The following is a 14,179-nucleotide window of genomic DNA, read 5'->3' as shown; positions in this document are numbered from 1 at the left end:
ACTTTGTGTGAGAGATGAAAACAGTCTTATAAGCCTTCTTGTTCTTCTTATTATAACAGCCTTCTTGTAGACTTTTGTCTCTAAGATCTAGATGAAGAACTTGCTTTCCTGCTTTGCTGTGTAATGCTAAATACTATGCAGGGGTTTTTTTCGTTTGTTTGTTTGTTTTTTTCTCCATCCAAACCCTGGTTAGGGTTTGGACTCAATGATCTCTAGAGGTCCCTTCCAATCCTTACAGTTCTGTGAATCTGTGATCCTGGCTGTGAAAGGAACAACGCTGCCAAAAATGATGGCTATTTTAGTGTGTTTGGATTAATGGATCTTCATGGTTTTTTTTATGAGGGCTTGTAGTAGCTAGAAATCCTAAAAGTTGCCAACAGATGGAAAGTAACTGAGGAACCTAATTCTTGACTGTTTGCCCCTTGTGTGTGGAGTGCAGAGCTTTGCTGTGAAGCACAAAGACTCTGTGTAGAGACCTAGACTACTTCAGGTAGGCAATGATTTAGTATTGTTTTTGGCTTAAGTTGATTACATTTGTATCTGTTCCTACAGTGAAGGAATTTTCCTTGGGGCAATGTGGGACAGGACTTGCTGCACGGAGGCAGAGCAGAGGCTGGAGGACAGTCTGAATTTATTAATTCCATTTTATTATGAAATATCCTTGGAGGAGGGACTTGAACCCCATCCTCCTTGATAGAAGTCTTACAGGATTGTCTGTTTTGTTTGTTTCTGGTTTTGTTTTTTACCTCACACTGTTAATCAGGTAGAATTTATGCTCATTCTCTGCTCCAAGGCAAAATTATAATGCATCCTACAGTCCAAATAAAATACAAATTGCACAGAACAGTACTAACTTTTACCCAAATCTTATCAATGAAACCTTAAATTCTACAAGCTCATAGGTGTTTTTAATAAAATAAGTAGGATAATATGGTAGTGGTTTTTTATTCCCCTGTACAAGTGAGACTTGACTGGAGAGTCCAGCATAGTCAGTAAGATCATCAAGGGTCTGGAAACTTTTGTGTGAGGAGAGGCTGAATGAGCTGGTATTTTTCAGCAAAGAAAAGAGAATGCAGGATAAGAATAAGATAAAAAGTTAAGACTTTTTACTATGGACATGCCAACTCCTTAAAAGTTGCAAGATGATTTTATTTATCTTTACCTAAAAAAAAAAAAAAAAAAAAAAAAAATCTGCAGTGAGCTTGTCTTATGCTGTTACAAGATAGAAGTCTTGAGTTGCCACAGAATCACAAAACATTTGAAGTTGGAAATGACTTCTAGAGATCATCTAGTCTGACCTTTGCATTTATCTAGTCTGCATTTCATTTGTTTGTCTGTGAACTTGTAAACTAACAGAAACTTCGTCTAGCAGTTTCTCAAGAGAAAGTGTGAACTTTGTATGGTGTAATGGTGAACAGTCTGGAAGAGGCAATATCTGTTTCTAGAGAATAGATTCTTTTCATGAGTACTCAGGCACTGCAAGTATGTTCAAGACTGTGCTTATATATCCTGGACTCAACTTTTATGAGTATTACAGATGTACAGATTGTACCATTTGAATGTAGGGAATACTACATTAAAGGATCCTGTAGTAAAAATCATTCTGGAGTTCTAATTTATTAAATGACAGCTGATTTGTATTTGGCACTTGCATGACTATTAATATTTTGTGTAAGAGTTTATTTTGCAGTGATGTAGATTTCCCACACACAATCATAAAACCTTTGAAGTTGCATCTTAGTCCATTGCTTCAAATGTGTGCTATGTCACTGATTATTTTTCTTTTCCCCTTCCCTGTAATCAGCTCGTGGCAAGAAAACAGTCCGCATCTGGCAACAGATTCCTTTCTTGTGAGAACAGAGCTAGAGTGAACTTAAAATATTAAATAGCAGCTATTTAAAGAAACAGACTAGTGGCAGTAAATGCATACTGGGGACAGGAAAGAAGAGGAACTGATGAACCCATGATACATACAGCTGTGTTCTGTCATCCCATGGATGCTAACTGGTGGAGATTGTTTTATTGTAGCTTGGACTCCTAAGGCTTTGGTAAAATTTCTTGTGTAGTGGTGTAGTAGCATTTGGGAAATTGGGTTTAGTTGTGCTTACTGGACTTGAGTTTGCTGATAATAGCTCCTGGCACTTCTATAAAGGGAGCATTTTTTTAATGTGGTCTTACTTTAAACACCAGCTTCTAAGCTGTTGTGGAGTTGAAACTGCCTGTTGCTTCTGTGACTGCTATATGATGCTATCTTATTTTTTTTTCACTGTGAGGTACGAAATTGTGTGCTGCTTAACAGCATTGGCCTTGCAGAGAGAAAAGAGTATTATGACACTTTTCTATGTAAGGTTTTCTGTTATGGTTTATTTTTGGCAAGAAAGTTTGGAGCTGTTTGCAGTGTAATGAGACAGTTCCCTCAATACTGATAAATGATAGTTAAGAAAGTGTTGATTCCTGTCCTTTGTATCTCTTAATTTCAAAAATCTCTTTTCCAATATTTCTGTTCTAAACCATTAGCTTAAGAAAAGTTATGTACAGTTTTCATCTTTATTCGAGTAATAGTAAGAAAAAATGCAAGTCTATGTACTGCTTTCATCTTACTGACTCCAGAGGTTCCATTTCTACCAAGAGCCAGATAATAAGAAATCTTGAACAGAACTGCTACGTAACTCATCATTCATTTCTTCTTGAGCTACAAAGTTTAAGCAGTGATCAAAATTAATATGGAAAGTATTATACCCTTTACTCAGTTCTATAAGATTCTTTTAAGGCTATTGGGATTAAAAAAAAAAATGCTTTAACAATGAGTCTGATGTACAGAAAACTCTACTATTGGGGATGAAAGCTGCAGCATAAAGCCAGAATATAGTTTTAAGCCCATTCATTTTAGGTTTTTTACATATGACAAGAGATTCTTACCTGCATATTAGCAAATTAACACTGAGGACGTGGTGTGTTGTGCTGAGCTCTTGACTGTCATGAAATCTGACAGGATCTGCAGTTGTACCATTCCAAGCTGAAGAATTTTCCATAGCAGTAGGAAAAAAAGGAGGTGAAAAGATTTCTAGCTGTGATAAAGAACACACTGATGTGCTATCTTGCTATGAGTTTTAGTGTTCCTTGTGCAGGAAGTAAAAGAAAATTATCTTACTCCTTTCACTCATGGTCAGAGCAAATTTAAGCTGGAGAACTGTGTTAGGGGTTTTGTTCTTTTCTGGTAAAAAAAAAAAAAAAAAAAAAAAAAAGGTAGCTGGGCATTCTACAGATAAACGGTATGCTGTCTTGACTTGCATTCAGTGTAAATTTAATACAGGAGTCTGCAATTAAAACACTGCTTAAAAACTCACAAACTCAGAAACTAGCACAGAAATTTCAACATGGAAGTGCATAGTCAAGGAATAAACAGAAATGAACATCCCTACCTAAGTAAATTCAGAAAAACTACTCAGTAAACTACATAATAGCTGATGTTATATGCTTAAATGCAAACTGTGAGAAGGCTACTGAAGTTTGATACCCATCAATCTTTATTCATACTGGCCCAATTACTTTTAAAAACACCATTAAGTGGACACATACTGCCATCTAGTGAGCATCTCTAACAACTGCATTTTGGTTTCTGAGGAGAGAAAATTGTGTTGCTTTGTGCAAGTAACTTAATACAGTACAAAACATAGACTTAAAAATGCTGCACTGATTGCTTTGTCAATTGTATGTTATATAACAGAGACAGAGCAAGGCTAAAGTATTTTATTAATAATTTATTGTCAGTAAGAAAGACTGGCTAATGGTAATTTTCAGTAAAAACCTTTACAAGACCATTGGATCACAAATATACAGACACTATAAAAACCGTGTCATGGTGGTTTTGGTTTTAAACTGGTATGCAGAGGGTCTTCAACACACTTTCCAAGAAGGGAAAAAATGTTTACAGTTCTAAAATACAGCAACCCACTTAAGACATTTCCATGTAGCTGACCCAGAAAAATATCAGACCTAACCTATGTACAATTGGAATTGTGTGAATATGTTGAAATTCTCATAATGAAATGTCAAACCTTGGCTTTGGGGGGAATACATACAGTGATGCCCTGATTATAATAACTCAGGGTGCTAGTTTTAATGGCACACAAACACCACTATTTTCAGTGGGAAAACAAATTCACAAAATATCTACAAAATCTAGTTAAAACTATTAAAATCAAAACTGTACATAAAATTTACAAAAAGTAGGAGGAAATTAATTTTCATTAGAACTATATAAATATATGCATCATGCTAATATGGAGAAGTGGTATGTGATTTTTTTAACATAGACAATGCAAGTACAAAAAACACGTTCAAAAATGGCACAGTCAGTGGAATTCTTGGAACTGTCCAATTATAGTAGGTCAGGAAATGGAAATAAGATGATTTAGTGAAATGAACTGCATGATCCAATGCCACCATGCCAGTTTAGCTCACTGAAACAGAAGCATTCACTGAGGCTGGGAAAAGAGGGGTAGAGGAAAGAAAATGAAAAAGCTCTTGAAAATTGTTCTATAATTGATTAAGTCTGTTAAGAGTCCAGGCACTTTGTTGAGTGTGAGTGTCAGACTTCTGTGTGTTGCTGGGAATCAAGTGGAGGAATTTTCACATTTTCAAAATGACTGTCATCTCCACTCTCATAGTCACTCATCATGACTTCAGACTCCATTTCACAGCATGCTGACACATCAGAGCACGAAGCCGTGGAAGCATACACAGACATGGACATGTTGTCTACAGTGGGAGCTTCGAAGTCTCTATTGTACCCTAATGTGTAAGGAGCATAAGGTTCTCTGTAATTGCCACTGGCACCACTGGTTGTGGTCTGAGGTTCAGACATGTCTGCAGGATAGTGATGGGGAAGATACTGATTAAGGTTAAACCTCTGCCTGCTTCTTGTAGAAGAACCCAAGCTACCTAAGGCTGGCATGTCTCTGGGAGGCTGTATTGACTCAAACTGGTCACTGTATTCTGGTGGTAATGGTGGAAGCTCATCAGGTGCAGGGAAGTCATCAGGTGGAGGTGGAAAATCACTTTCTATGTCATAACCGCCAGGGTAATAGTCTGTATCGATGGCATTTGGATCTGTATAGAGGGGAGCTGACTCCTCAACCACTTCATAATTTGGATACTCTTGGATACCTGGCAGTTGAACACTTGGCATCCAGTCTGATGTATCCCAGTGATAACCTAAAAAGTGAACATTAAAAAAAAAAAAAGTGTTAGTATCTCATCTTCAAGTCAGTCTGAACTGATAATTCAACGCATGTATTAAGACAAGGCAGTCACTGTGATTAGGACGTTACTTGTTAATTGGAGAACAGTGTGCTTGGCTCCACAAAAGACATTCAACAAAACTTTACATTATGCCATGCATTAGATATTGCATCATTCACATCTAAACTTTTAAACTTTCTCAGACATCTCACCTAAAATGAGAAGAGCTATAGGTCAGCAAATAATCAACGGTTTCTCTGGTGCAGATAAATTCTTAATCAGTTGTTGTTTGAGTAATTAGAATTGGCTTGCTAACCAATGCCCGGTTTTCTTCTGAATATGTTTAGCATAAATAAACCTTGCTTTTCCTATGTAAAAGAAGTTATTTCTAACTGGTAAAGTAACCAGGCTACTTAAAGTGACCTTTACCACTTGGCTGAATTTTAGTGTTAGGCTTTATAATATCTCAAACAATTGCACCTCTCCATGCTTCCGCACCTCTGATAAAATTCCTTTCTCTTTTTCTACATGTAAAGATGTTCCACACTTGAACAGAAGAACAAAATCAGGCTTGATCATGCATGGCAGCCTTCCCTTGAATAAGGTTTTATTGCTCTGCTGAAAACCAGGTGTAAGCCTAACGTCATTTAAAAAATGCCTATGTGTGTATAGATTTTTAACCTGAATACCAAAAAGGAAAATTAATACAAAACTGGAATAAGGTGCAAATCTAGTAGAAAGAGTAATCACTGCAGACAAATGCACAGCAAGCAATTGATAGTAAGTCTGTGTTAAAACCAAGTGTTAACAAAAATATTTTGGTGCATATCAATGAACTGCATGCAGAAGTCACCTCTTGAATTGCTGAGGTCAGGAACAGCAAAAGATTCTTTAGTTGGCAGAATGAGAAGAAAAAGGAGAAAATACCTGTTGTTAGGAATCAAATACTAGAACCAATACGGAGACAAATATAATGATTTTCACTAAGAGGCTACCTTTGTTTTTAGTATACTCTAGGTAAATATGGCTTTCTATTGAGCAGTACTAAAGTTGGCTTTTTTTCCTCGGATCCTCCTTTATTAGACTAGCTGTAGAATTGCTGCTGAGTCAATTGTAAAGCCCATCTGGGACACTGTCTTGTTATGGCATAAACTGGAGTCCACAGTCTGAAATTCTCATTTCATCACATTTAGAACTTTCTTTAAGGGGTAACAACACTGATCCTTTTCTTGCTCCACACTCTCTTGGCTTTTGATACAGGGATGTATCTATAAGGACTTATACTTTCTAGTGTCTCAGATGAAGATGGAACTTTCACTTTAGAATCTAGCTTCCACAGACTGTGAATGGGAGATCTACCTGTTGCTATACAGCAATCCCAACAACTTCTGCTTAGCACAGAACTGCACCTGTGCTGACAAACTTTAAACCCTTCTTTCTCAGTAATTCCTTATGGAGGTCTGAAAGGAGGGATGCCTGCCTATTCTGATTCCAGAATCATCTCCTAAGAATTGAAACTTGTATCTAAGAAAGGTCAAAGGTCTGAGACCCTTCAAATATCTCTGGTCTCCTCACTGGGAGAATGTTCTGACCACGAGACTACTTAAAAAACAGCTTCTTTGGTTTTGTAGGGAAACTGGGTGCAAAACTGAACTCAATAGGCAGATGACTGGCTACTCTGGGTTAAAGACCACTTAACACAAAATACAACAGCAAACTAGAACTTCATGTACTTATCTTCCTAGGTGACACTTCGCTACGCTGGAGCTCTATTTCCTCTTGCACTCAACACTGCTGTTTGCAGAGAGCTACAGCCTTCTCTGAGGAGCAGTGCAGGGAATACAGGCCTGTAATTATCACAGCAGGAGATTGTGTAGTTGATGCTTCTAGGATACTTTTTGAGAATTGAGGAAAAGACCATCTGTCTCAGAGCCTGACCTTTGCTGAAGGTTGGAGCAAGGATCTCTGCTAATCAAACTAGCACCATTCTGAGATGCCCGAAAGCAGAACTCTTTACCCACTATGTTTCAAAGAATGAATGCTTATTTACATTAGAAACTTCCAAGTATTAAGAAGCAGGTGAGCAGGACATCTTTAATCTCTGTCCTTTCTGGATGGTTTGCAATGCATAAAATAACTGTTTTTTTTTTACACTGATACTAAAACAGTGAATATTTCCAACTGTCTTGAGAACTTGCTTTTGCTGCCTCTAGTCTTGAAATCTTAGTTTTCCTCTTAGTTTTTCCTAAGTTACTGTGCATTACAATTTTTTTTAGCACTGGGGACTATGATCTATTTGTAAACATTAATGATATATTCTTCTGTGATTAGAAGTCTTTGCATTTGCCTACTTTTTCATGTCTCTGCATATACTAGAGAACATGTACTTCAAATAAGAAGCCAAACAGAATCGTTAGGTACTGTAAATATTTTTATGATCTTAAAATGGCTTTGTTTTCAGCAGGACTTCTATGGTTTCCTAGTCTATTTTGTTTTTATTAAGAAATGAGAAACATATGCTGTGGGTATCACTTCAGAAGTAGCCTCCACAGACTTGCAGTGGAGATCTAAAGGAGCAAGCTATTGAAAATTCCAGTTCTATGTAAGCTGATTGAGAGGTTAGTGTGTGTATAGGCCCAGCGGCACTTCTATTACTACTACTATTTTGTAAAGAGTTTGTTTCTTAAATGTTAGAAAGAAAATACATTGAATAGCTATTGCGCCTCCTTCTAAGGCACAGATGGATATATGCAAACAAGTGTGTGTACATACATATATACACACAAACATGCCTTTTAGATACTCAGTAAGAACAGGAAGTAAGCAACTACTTAAGCTGGTAGGGACGTGCATGCCTGTACACCTCAATTGCATACTATAAGTCAGTTATTTTCTGCTATAGACAAGCTCATCCAAGATGACGAGGGAGGAATGTATTGGGCTACTCATATTCTGCCCTACCAAAGCCAACAGGGTGGATGGGGAAAGAAATGGAACTGTGGACTGCTGACTTTTCATCTATTTTGGTGCACATGATTATCTCTGATGCTGTCTTTGCCTGCCAAAAGCTTTATTGTGAATGTTGTCAGACAACAGTAAGCACCAATATCTTTTTATGACAGTCTTTTTTTTTTTCCCCCAAAAAACCCCCACACTGAAACATGCCTGCAGGGTAGATACAGCATACATATGAAAATACAAATACACATACCATATAAATATACTTTTTACTAATGCTTATGAGAAAATGTAAGTAAATAATAGTTTATAACTCCCAAATGCTACATTACTAGAAGAAAAACGTGCATTATTCTGCCAAAGCAGTAAATAAATATGAAACATGTATATACCTTCTTTTTCCACCGAGTCAACAACAGCATTGACAAGGTGTATTACAGTCACTACGGAAGCTTGTAAAAGGTATAAAAGGAGCAAATTAAAACAAACCTATAGTTAGTATCATTTTAAACAGCATACAGGTATACAAAAATACTGTAAAATTGTAGTCCATTATTATTTTAAAAATGAAGATTATTGGTGTAATATATATACATACACACACTATCTAGAAAGCAATTGCATGTAACATGTAAAACACATCTCTGAACCTGACTTTTGTTCTTTATGAACATAACAAGGTACTTGTTATAATTATTCTTGAAATTCTGCACAAGCACAAAATTGTTTTACTTTTTTATTGCTTTTATATTTATTCAATACAGTGTTTGTACCATACTTCATCTGGATTGCAATACTTCATCTGAATTGCAATAAGCCCAGGCACCCCACAAATGCTGATGTGTGGTGAATTAAGGACTAATTAAGGAACAGGCTTCCTACTGCTGTTTTCTTCCCCCTCAACAGAGAGGTAGAATCTTTCACTGCAATGAAAGGATAGTAGGAATGACAAAATCAGATTGATGTCGCTGATGTGGTTTTTAAGTCACAATCAGAATAGATTAATTAATCTGCTATAGCTTCCTCTCCCAAATGTACTTTTAGAAGGGAGAAAGATTTATAGAGTAGGATGAGGTAAGCACATGCAATTTGTTTGCAGGTCTCAGGGATAAGATTTCAAACTAATCAATTAAAAATCTACCAAAAAAGGAGGAAGGAACAATCTCTATGATGCTACAGTTATTTCTCTCAGAATGATGCATTACTGAGTAATCAATCCATGACAAGAAATACCTGTAGGCATGTATGAAATGTATGGGATGAAGGAGAGGGGAGAACATGTACTGCACAACACTTAATACCACAGGAAAAAGTTGAAAGTTGATATAAAGTCTACTAATAAATGATGAGTACTATAAGCATACCATTTTACTTTCACCAATCATTAACAGACTTCTATTAAAGAACAAACCACTCTAACTTGTTAAGAAGTGGAATGTTCTTAACTCCTAAACTAAAGAAATTTTAAATTCTTGTTACCATAGAGAGACAAAAGCAGGAATTGGAATAGAGTCGGAACACCTGAACTTAGCAAATTAAATTATTAGACAACCATGTCTTCATCCAATCAGTCTAAAATATTTCTGAATATATAGATGCATTCTGACCAAACAGTAAAAGCATCTGTTGTAACAGAAAAATAAGACTTCCAATCAATAATAGTAATAAAATGCTCAAATAAGTACACTGATTATGCTTTGTGGGACTAGGATTGTGATTACAAGATTTTATTTTAATTTTCATATTGGCTTTTTTCAGAGCATTAATTTTTTAATTAATTCATTATAATCATGGTGAAAGCCAAGTATACTGCTCTACTATAATAAAATTCCTTTTTTGTAGCTTCCTTCATTACTAAAGTAATCAAACTTACAAGCAATCCCTTAAACTCTGCTCTCACTCAGAACTGATCTGATCCATATGGGAGCTGAGGTCGCAGCAAGAAAAAGAGAAGGAAACACATGAAACTGTAACACCAGAAAGCTTTACTAAAAGCTGAACGCCAAAACTGAAGTTGTAGTTGCATAGGCAAAGGCTGTTTTTTAAATTCACTCTATATAAGATAACTAATCATTAAATTTGAATGTGCTTTTAACATATAGTGTTAAATACCTTGTGCTGCATTTACACTGTTAATATTCTAACACTGGCATGAATATATAGGTAATTTTAAGGTAAAGTAATAAACATAGCCAAAAAAAAGCTAACAGATTTGAGTATTAAAATAAATACTAATATATATTAAATTGTGTACTTAATATATATTAGATGTATGTAACTCCTATTAATACTAAGAGCGATTTAGATGCAGAGACATTATGAATGAACATAAGAAGCACTACAGAATGATTAGAGTTTACATACCATTGTCATCACATGATTCAGACTGGAAGGAGCTAAGAGACTGGACTTCAGACATGCTTTCTCTAGCACTATAAGGATGGGAGCTCTTTTCATCCAGAGGCTTTTTTGAAAGGCAGGGGTCAAGATCTACTACTTTAGCTGGAAGATAAAGTTTCAGGTGAGGCAATTAACAGACTTGATTAGAAGAGTCAACAGAAATTAAAGCTTTCTAAGATCTATACTTCTAAGAAAACTTAGTAGTATATGAAGCTGAATCAGACTCGAGAACTAGTAAAATCTTAATGCTTTTTCTACCACAGCAGGCACAGACCAGGCTTTGAGCTCATAGTAAAACTGTGCCACAAACACACCTTTAACTAAAAGGTAACAAAACTAAGAGAGTTTCTTACTGTCATAGTCAAAATCCCAGCTGGGCTTCTGTATCGAATCGCTGTCTGAAGGAGAGTTGGAGGGAGGTGGAGGTGGCAGGTTTGGTGCTACACTGCAAACAGCTACAGCTTTCCGGTGGCCGTGCACAGAATCTGGGTTAAAAGTACTAAATTCTGGGTGCTCAGGAATTGCAGACCCCTCAAAAGAATTCCTGTCAAGGTTGTTCCTGGAGTCACTTGGAATGCTTGGAGTGTATGAAATGGGACGAACAGGAACCTGTGGTGGGATGTCAGAATAGATGTTCTTATTCAATTTTGCATCAAAATAAGGTCGTTGCAAGAAAGCTGTTGTAGCTCCCAGCTGCTTGTCTTCAGGTTCTGGTTGGTGTTTCTTCTTTCTATTCATCACTTTGCGGCAAACAACAAAAATCCCAACTAATAAGAATATTCCAGCGATGAAAACAATAATTCCAATTACTTCAGCTAAACTAATGTTCCAAGAAGTTGAAACATATTTGTTAAGAACAATGTCTGTGCAGTGCTTTCCTCCAAATCCATGGCTGCAATTGCAGTGATATGAACCATAAGTATTCTCACAAAGGGCACCATTAAGACATGGGTTGTCTGTGCATTCATCAATATCGGTCAGACACCTACCAGAATCAGAAATGAGAAACAATAGTTAGCTAACATCAGTAATCACTGCTGTAGTCTCCTTGTTCAACAATTCTAAATACGTTTAATATGCAGTATCATATACTACCAGGCAACTTGCTATTCTATCACCATTCCAGATTTCTATCAACTTGAACTGTTAAACATTGATAAAATTTCCATTTCTGTCGAATGATCTACTCACCTTTCTCCCCGAAAGCCTGCTTCACACTCACAAACAGGTCCATCCAAACTGTCAATGCACTTGCCACTATTTTTACAAGGATTGTCTTTGCAATATGGACCCAGCTGGCACCTTCAAAAGAGAAAAAAAAACAATAACAGAAGAGCCACTGTCTTACTGTAAGTTGCATAAATAGTATTAGGTATAGCAGGATTCAAGGCTGCAATATAGGGGCTGACATTAACCAACTCAGTGGGTTTCAAAGTGTGAACATGAAGTAGCAAAGAGATTTAAAAAAACAGAGAAAGTGTTATATTCATATTCTGTGCTGTAAGGGGTTCATTTGCACAAAAAACCATACAAACATACCTCTGGCCTGTGTACTGTCCTCGGCACTGGCAGATGAAATCATCGCTGACTGGGATGCAAGTACCTCCATAAAGGCAGGGATTGGAAGCACAGGGGTTGACGCTTACATCACAGTGAGTTCCCATGAATAAAGGAGCACACTTGCAGTAGTAACCTGAAATCAAATACATTCTTTTTGAAAGGTGCACATAGCTTTACTAGATTCAAGATAAAATCTGCCCTGCCCACCTACCTGTTCAAAGAGAGAGAGAGAGGACAGAAATAGAAACATTCTATTGAAAAATGAAGGAAAGTCTAATGGAAATGTTTTCTGACATGTGACTGAAGGTTAACTGTCACTTATCTCTCAGAAATCATGCTTGCCATAATGTTTTCAGAAAGTTTTCAGAAGTTCTAAAGTAGGCATTCAGAGAACGGACCTCAGTGTTGACTGACACTGAAGATTAAATCCTATGGGTTTTGCCTACTTCTTATTCCAAGGAACTCAGTGTCTAGAACACAGGCAGACATAGCCTTACTCCCTGGCAAACAACAGCCTTCTACAACTCTCTAGAAAAGCAAAAAATATTTGCAAAATTGTCTTGGCCTTCCAAGGCAGATAAGTGGAAAAGCAGTTTTGAAAACTAGCAGAACAGCTTACCTCCATTTGACAGGGCATTGCAGATGCCTCCATTCTGACATGGGTTACTTGAACATCCTTCTGTGGTACTAAGTAAGCACCCAGGAGTCACATCGACAGATTCTTCCATGTGTGCATAATTTCGTGGCTTGCTGTTTAAGGGGAGCTCTTGTCCATTAAGAACAATAGAATCCATGCAGCCTCTGAAACCACTGCTAACCTGAGGACTCCTGCCATGTCTTGCACCTTGCTGCCGAATATGACCACCAAAAAACACATGATTATCTAGGTTTAGTGTCCTAAGTGTACCAGGAGCAGTACCAGATGCAGTATGCACCCTGTCTAGAACAAGTCGTGCATAATTTCCATCTACTTCAAGAGACACTGAATGCCACTGGCCATCATTAATCTGAATGCTCTGAACAGAGACAATGCCAGGTCCACTGCCACAGTCAAATTTATATTGCAGCCTTCCATGATGAATCTATAGAAGAAAGACACATCATCAACAAATGGAGCACAGAGAAACACTGCAAAAAGTAAAAGTCAAACATACTGGGGCCTCTTAAAAGTTTACGTTTGTTACAGAGACAAGATGATGGTGGTGTCCATAAAGGACAGTTTACTAGCAATGTATTCTAAACATTTGCAGTGATTGTGATTCACTTCATATGATCCTTCTAATTAAAATGGATATAGTACTTTTTTTCCCTACCATAAGGAACTCTTAGATTGTCATCAAAGATTGCAGTAGCTTGTGTTTTAAGTGATTAATATCTCATGTTTTAAAAACTTTTTTCTGTCTGGACTTGAAGAGTATCACAAACAAATAAATTTAAAACTAGTATTTAAAGTAGATCTTTTCTTTTTTCTCTTTTTTTTTTTTTAACACTGAAGAAAATAGATTCTTTTTACATATTAAAAGACCTTATAAACGTTGGCCACCAGGATGTATTAAAAAAACATCTTGAATGCAACTCTCATAACAACTCTGCAGAAATGTCGGTATGAATTAAAGAGGAGATATGTACCTCTAAGATACTGTAGTCTGTTCCTCGAGCATACATTACAACTGCATGAGCAGAGTAAGTTCTTAGTCTCATTGTCAACTTCATTTCTTCTTTGTTCTCATTTTCCATGAGACGATATTTCACATAACTGTTCCCACTGAATGTTACGGCAGAGCCCACCGATGCTAAGGGACACAGAAAAGTATGACACGTTAACACAGGGCTGGAAAATAGTATGGTTTTATGGAGAAATTTTTTAAAGCAAATTTCTTACCAGGACACTGTTCAGTTTTGCTGTCATGGCAAACACAGGTGTATTTTCCATCCTTTGGATCTCCTAAACATTCAGTACCTTCAGGGCATGGGTTTCCTTCACACACACTATTCACCACAGGGCATTTCCCTTCTG

General features: G+C 36.8%; 1 protein-coding gene across 3 annotated transcripts in view; it reads right to left on the bottom strand.

The window, feature by feature from the left end:
• Positions 1–3,735: 3,735 nt before the first annotated feature.
• Positions 3,736–14,179, bottom strand: part of FAT1 (FAT atypical cadherin 1) — a 102,168-nt gene continuing 91,724 nt past the window's right edge. The window contains exons 19-28 of one of the 3 annotated variants that reach the window (XM_042811547.1): positions 14,045–14,176; positions 13,792–13,955; positions 12,782–13,244; positions 12,142–12,295; positions 11,794–11,904; positions 10,956–11,587; positions 10,567–10,704; positions 8,595–8,654; positions 6,098–6,133; positions 3,736–5,217 (exon numbers count right to left, since the gene is read on the bottom strand). In XM_042811547.1, the coding sequence (XP_042667481.1) occupies positions 4,592–5,217; positions 6,098–6,133; positions 8,595–8,654; positions 10,567–10,704; positions 10,956–11,587; positions 11,794–11,904; positions 12,142–12,295; positions 12,782–13,244; positions 13,792–13,955; positions 14,045–14,176 (2,516 nt within the window). In that variant the 3' untranslated portion in view covers positions 3,736–4,591. The remainder of the gene's footprint in view (positions 5,218–6,097; positions 6,134–8,594; positions 8,655–10,566; positions 10,705–10,955; positions 11,588–11,793; positions 11,905–12,141; positions 12,296–12,781; positions 13,245–13,791; positions 13,956–14,044; positions 14,177–14,179) is intronic. The other 2 variants (XM_042811542.1, XM_042811543.1) reach the window with 2 other exon arrangements.

Source organism: Centrocercus urophasianus, unplaced genomic scaffold, assembly GCF_019232065.1.
Source record: "Centrocercus urophasianus isolate 14NV4802_14NV808 unplaced genomic scaffold, USGS_Curo_1.0 seq_13, whole genome shotgun sequence".
Classification (NCBI taxonomy): domain Eukaryota; kingdom Metazoa; phylum Chordata; class Aves; order Galliformes; family Phasianidae; genus Centrocercus; species Centrocercus urophasianus.
This window is presented reverse-complemented; position numbering and strand designations above follow the sequence as displayed.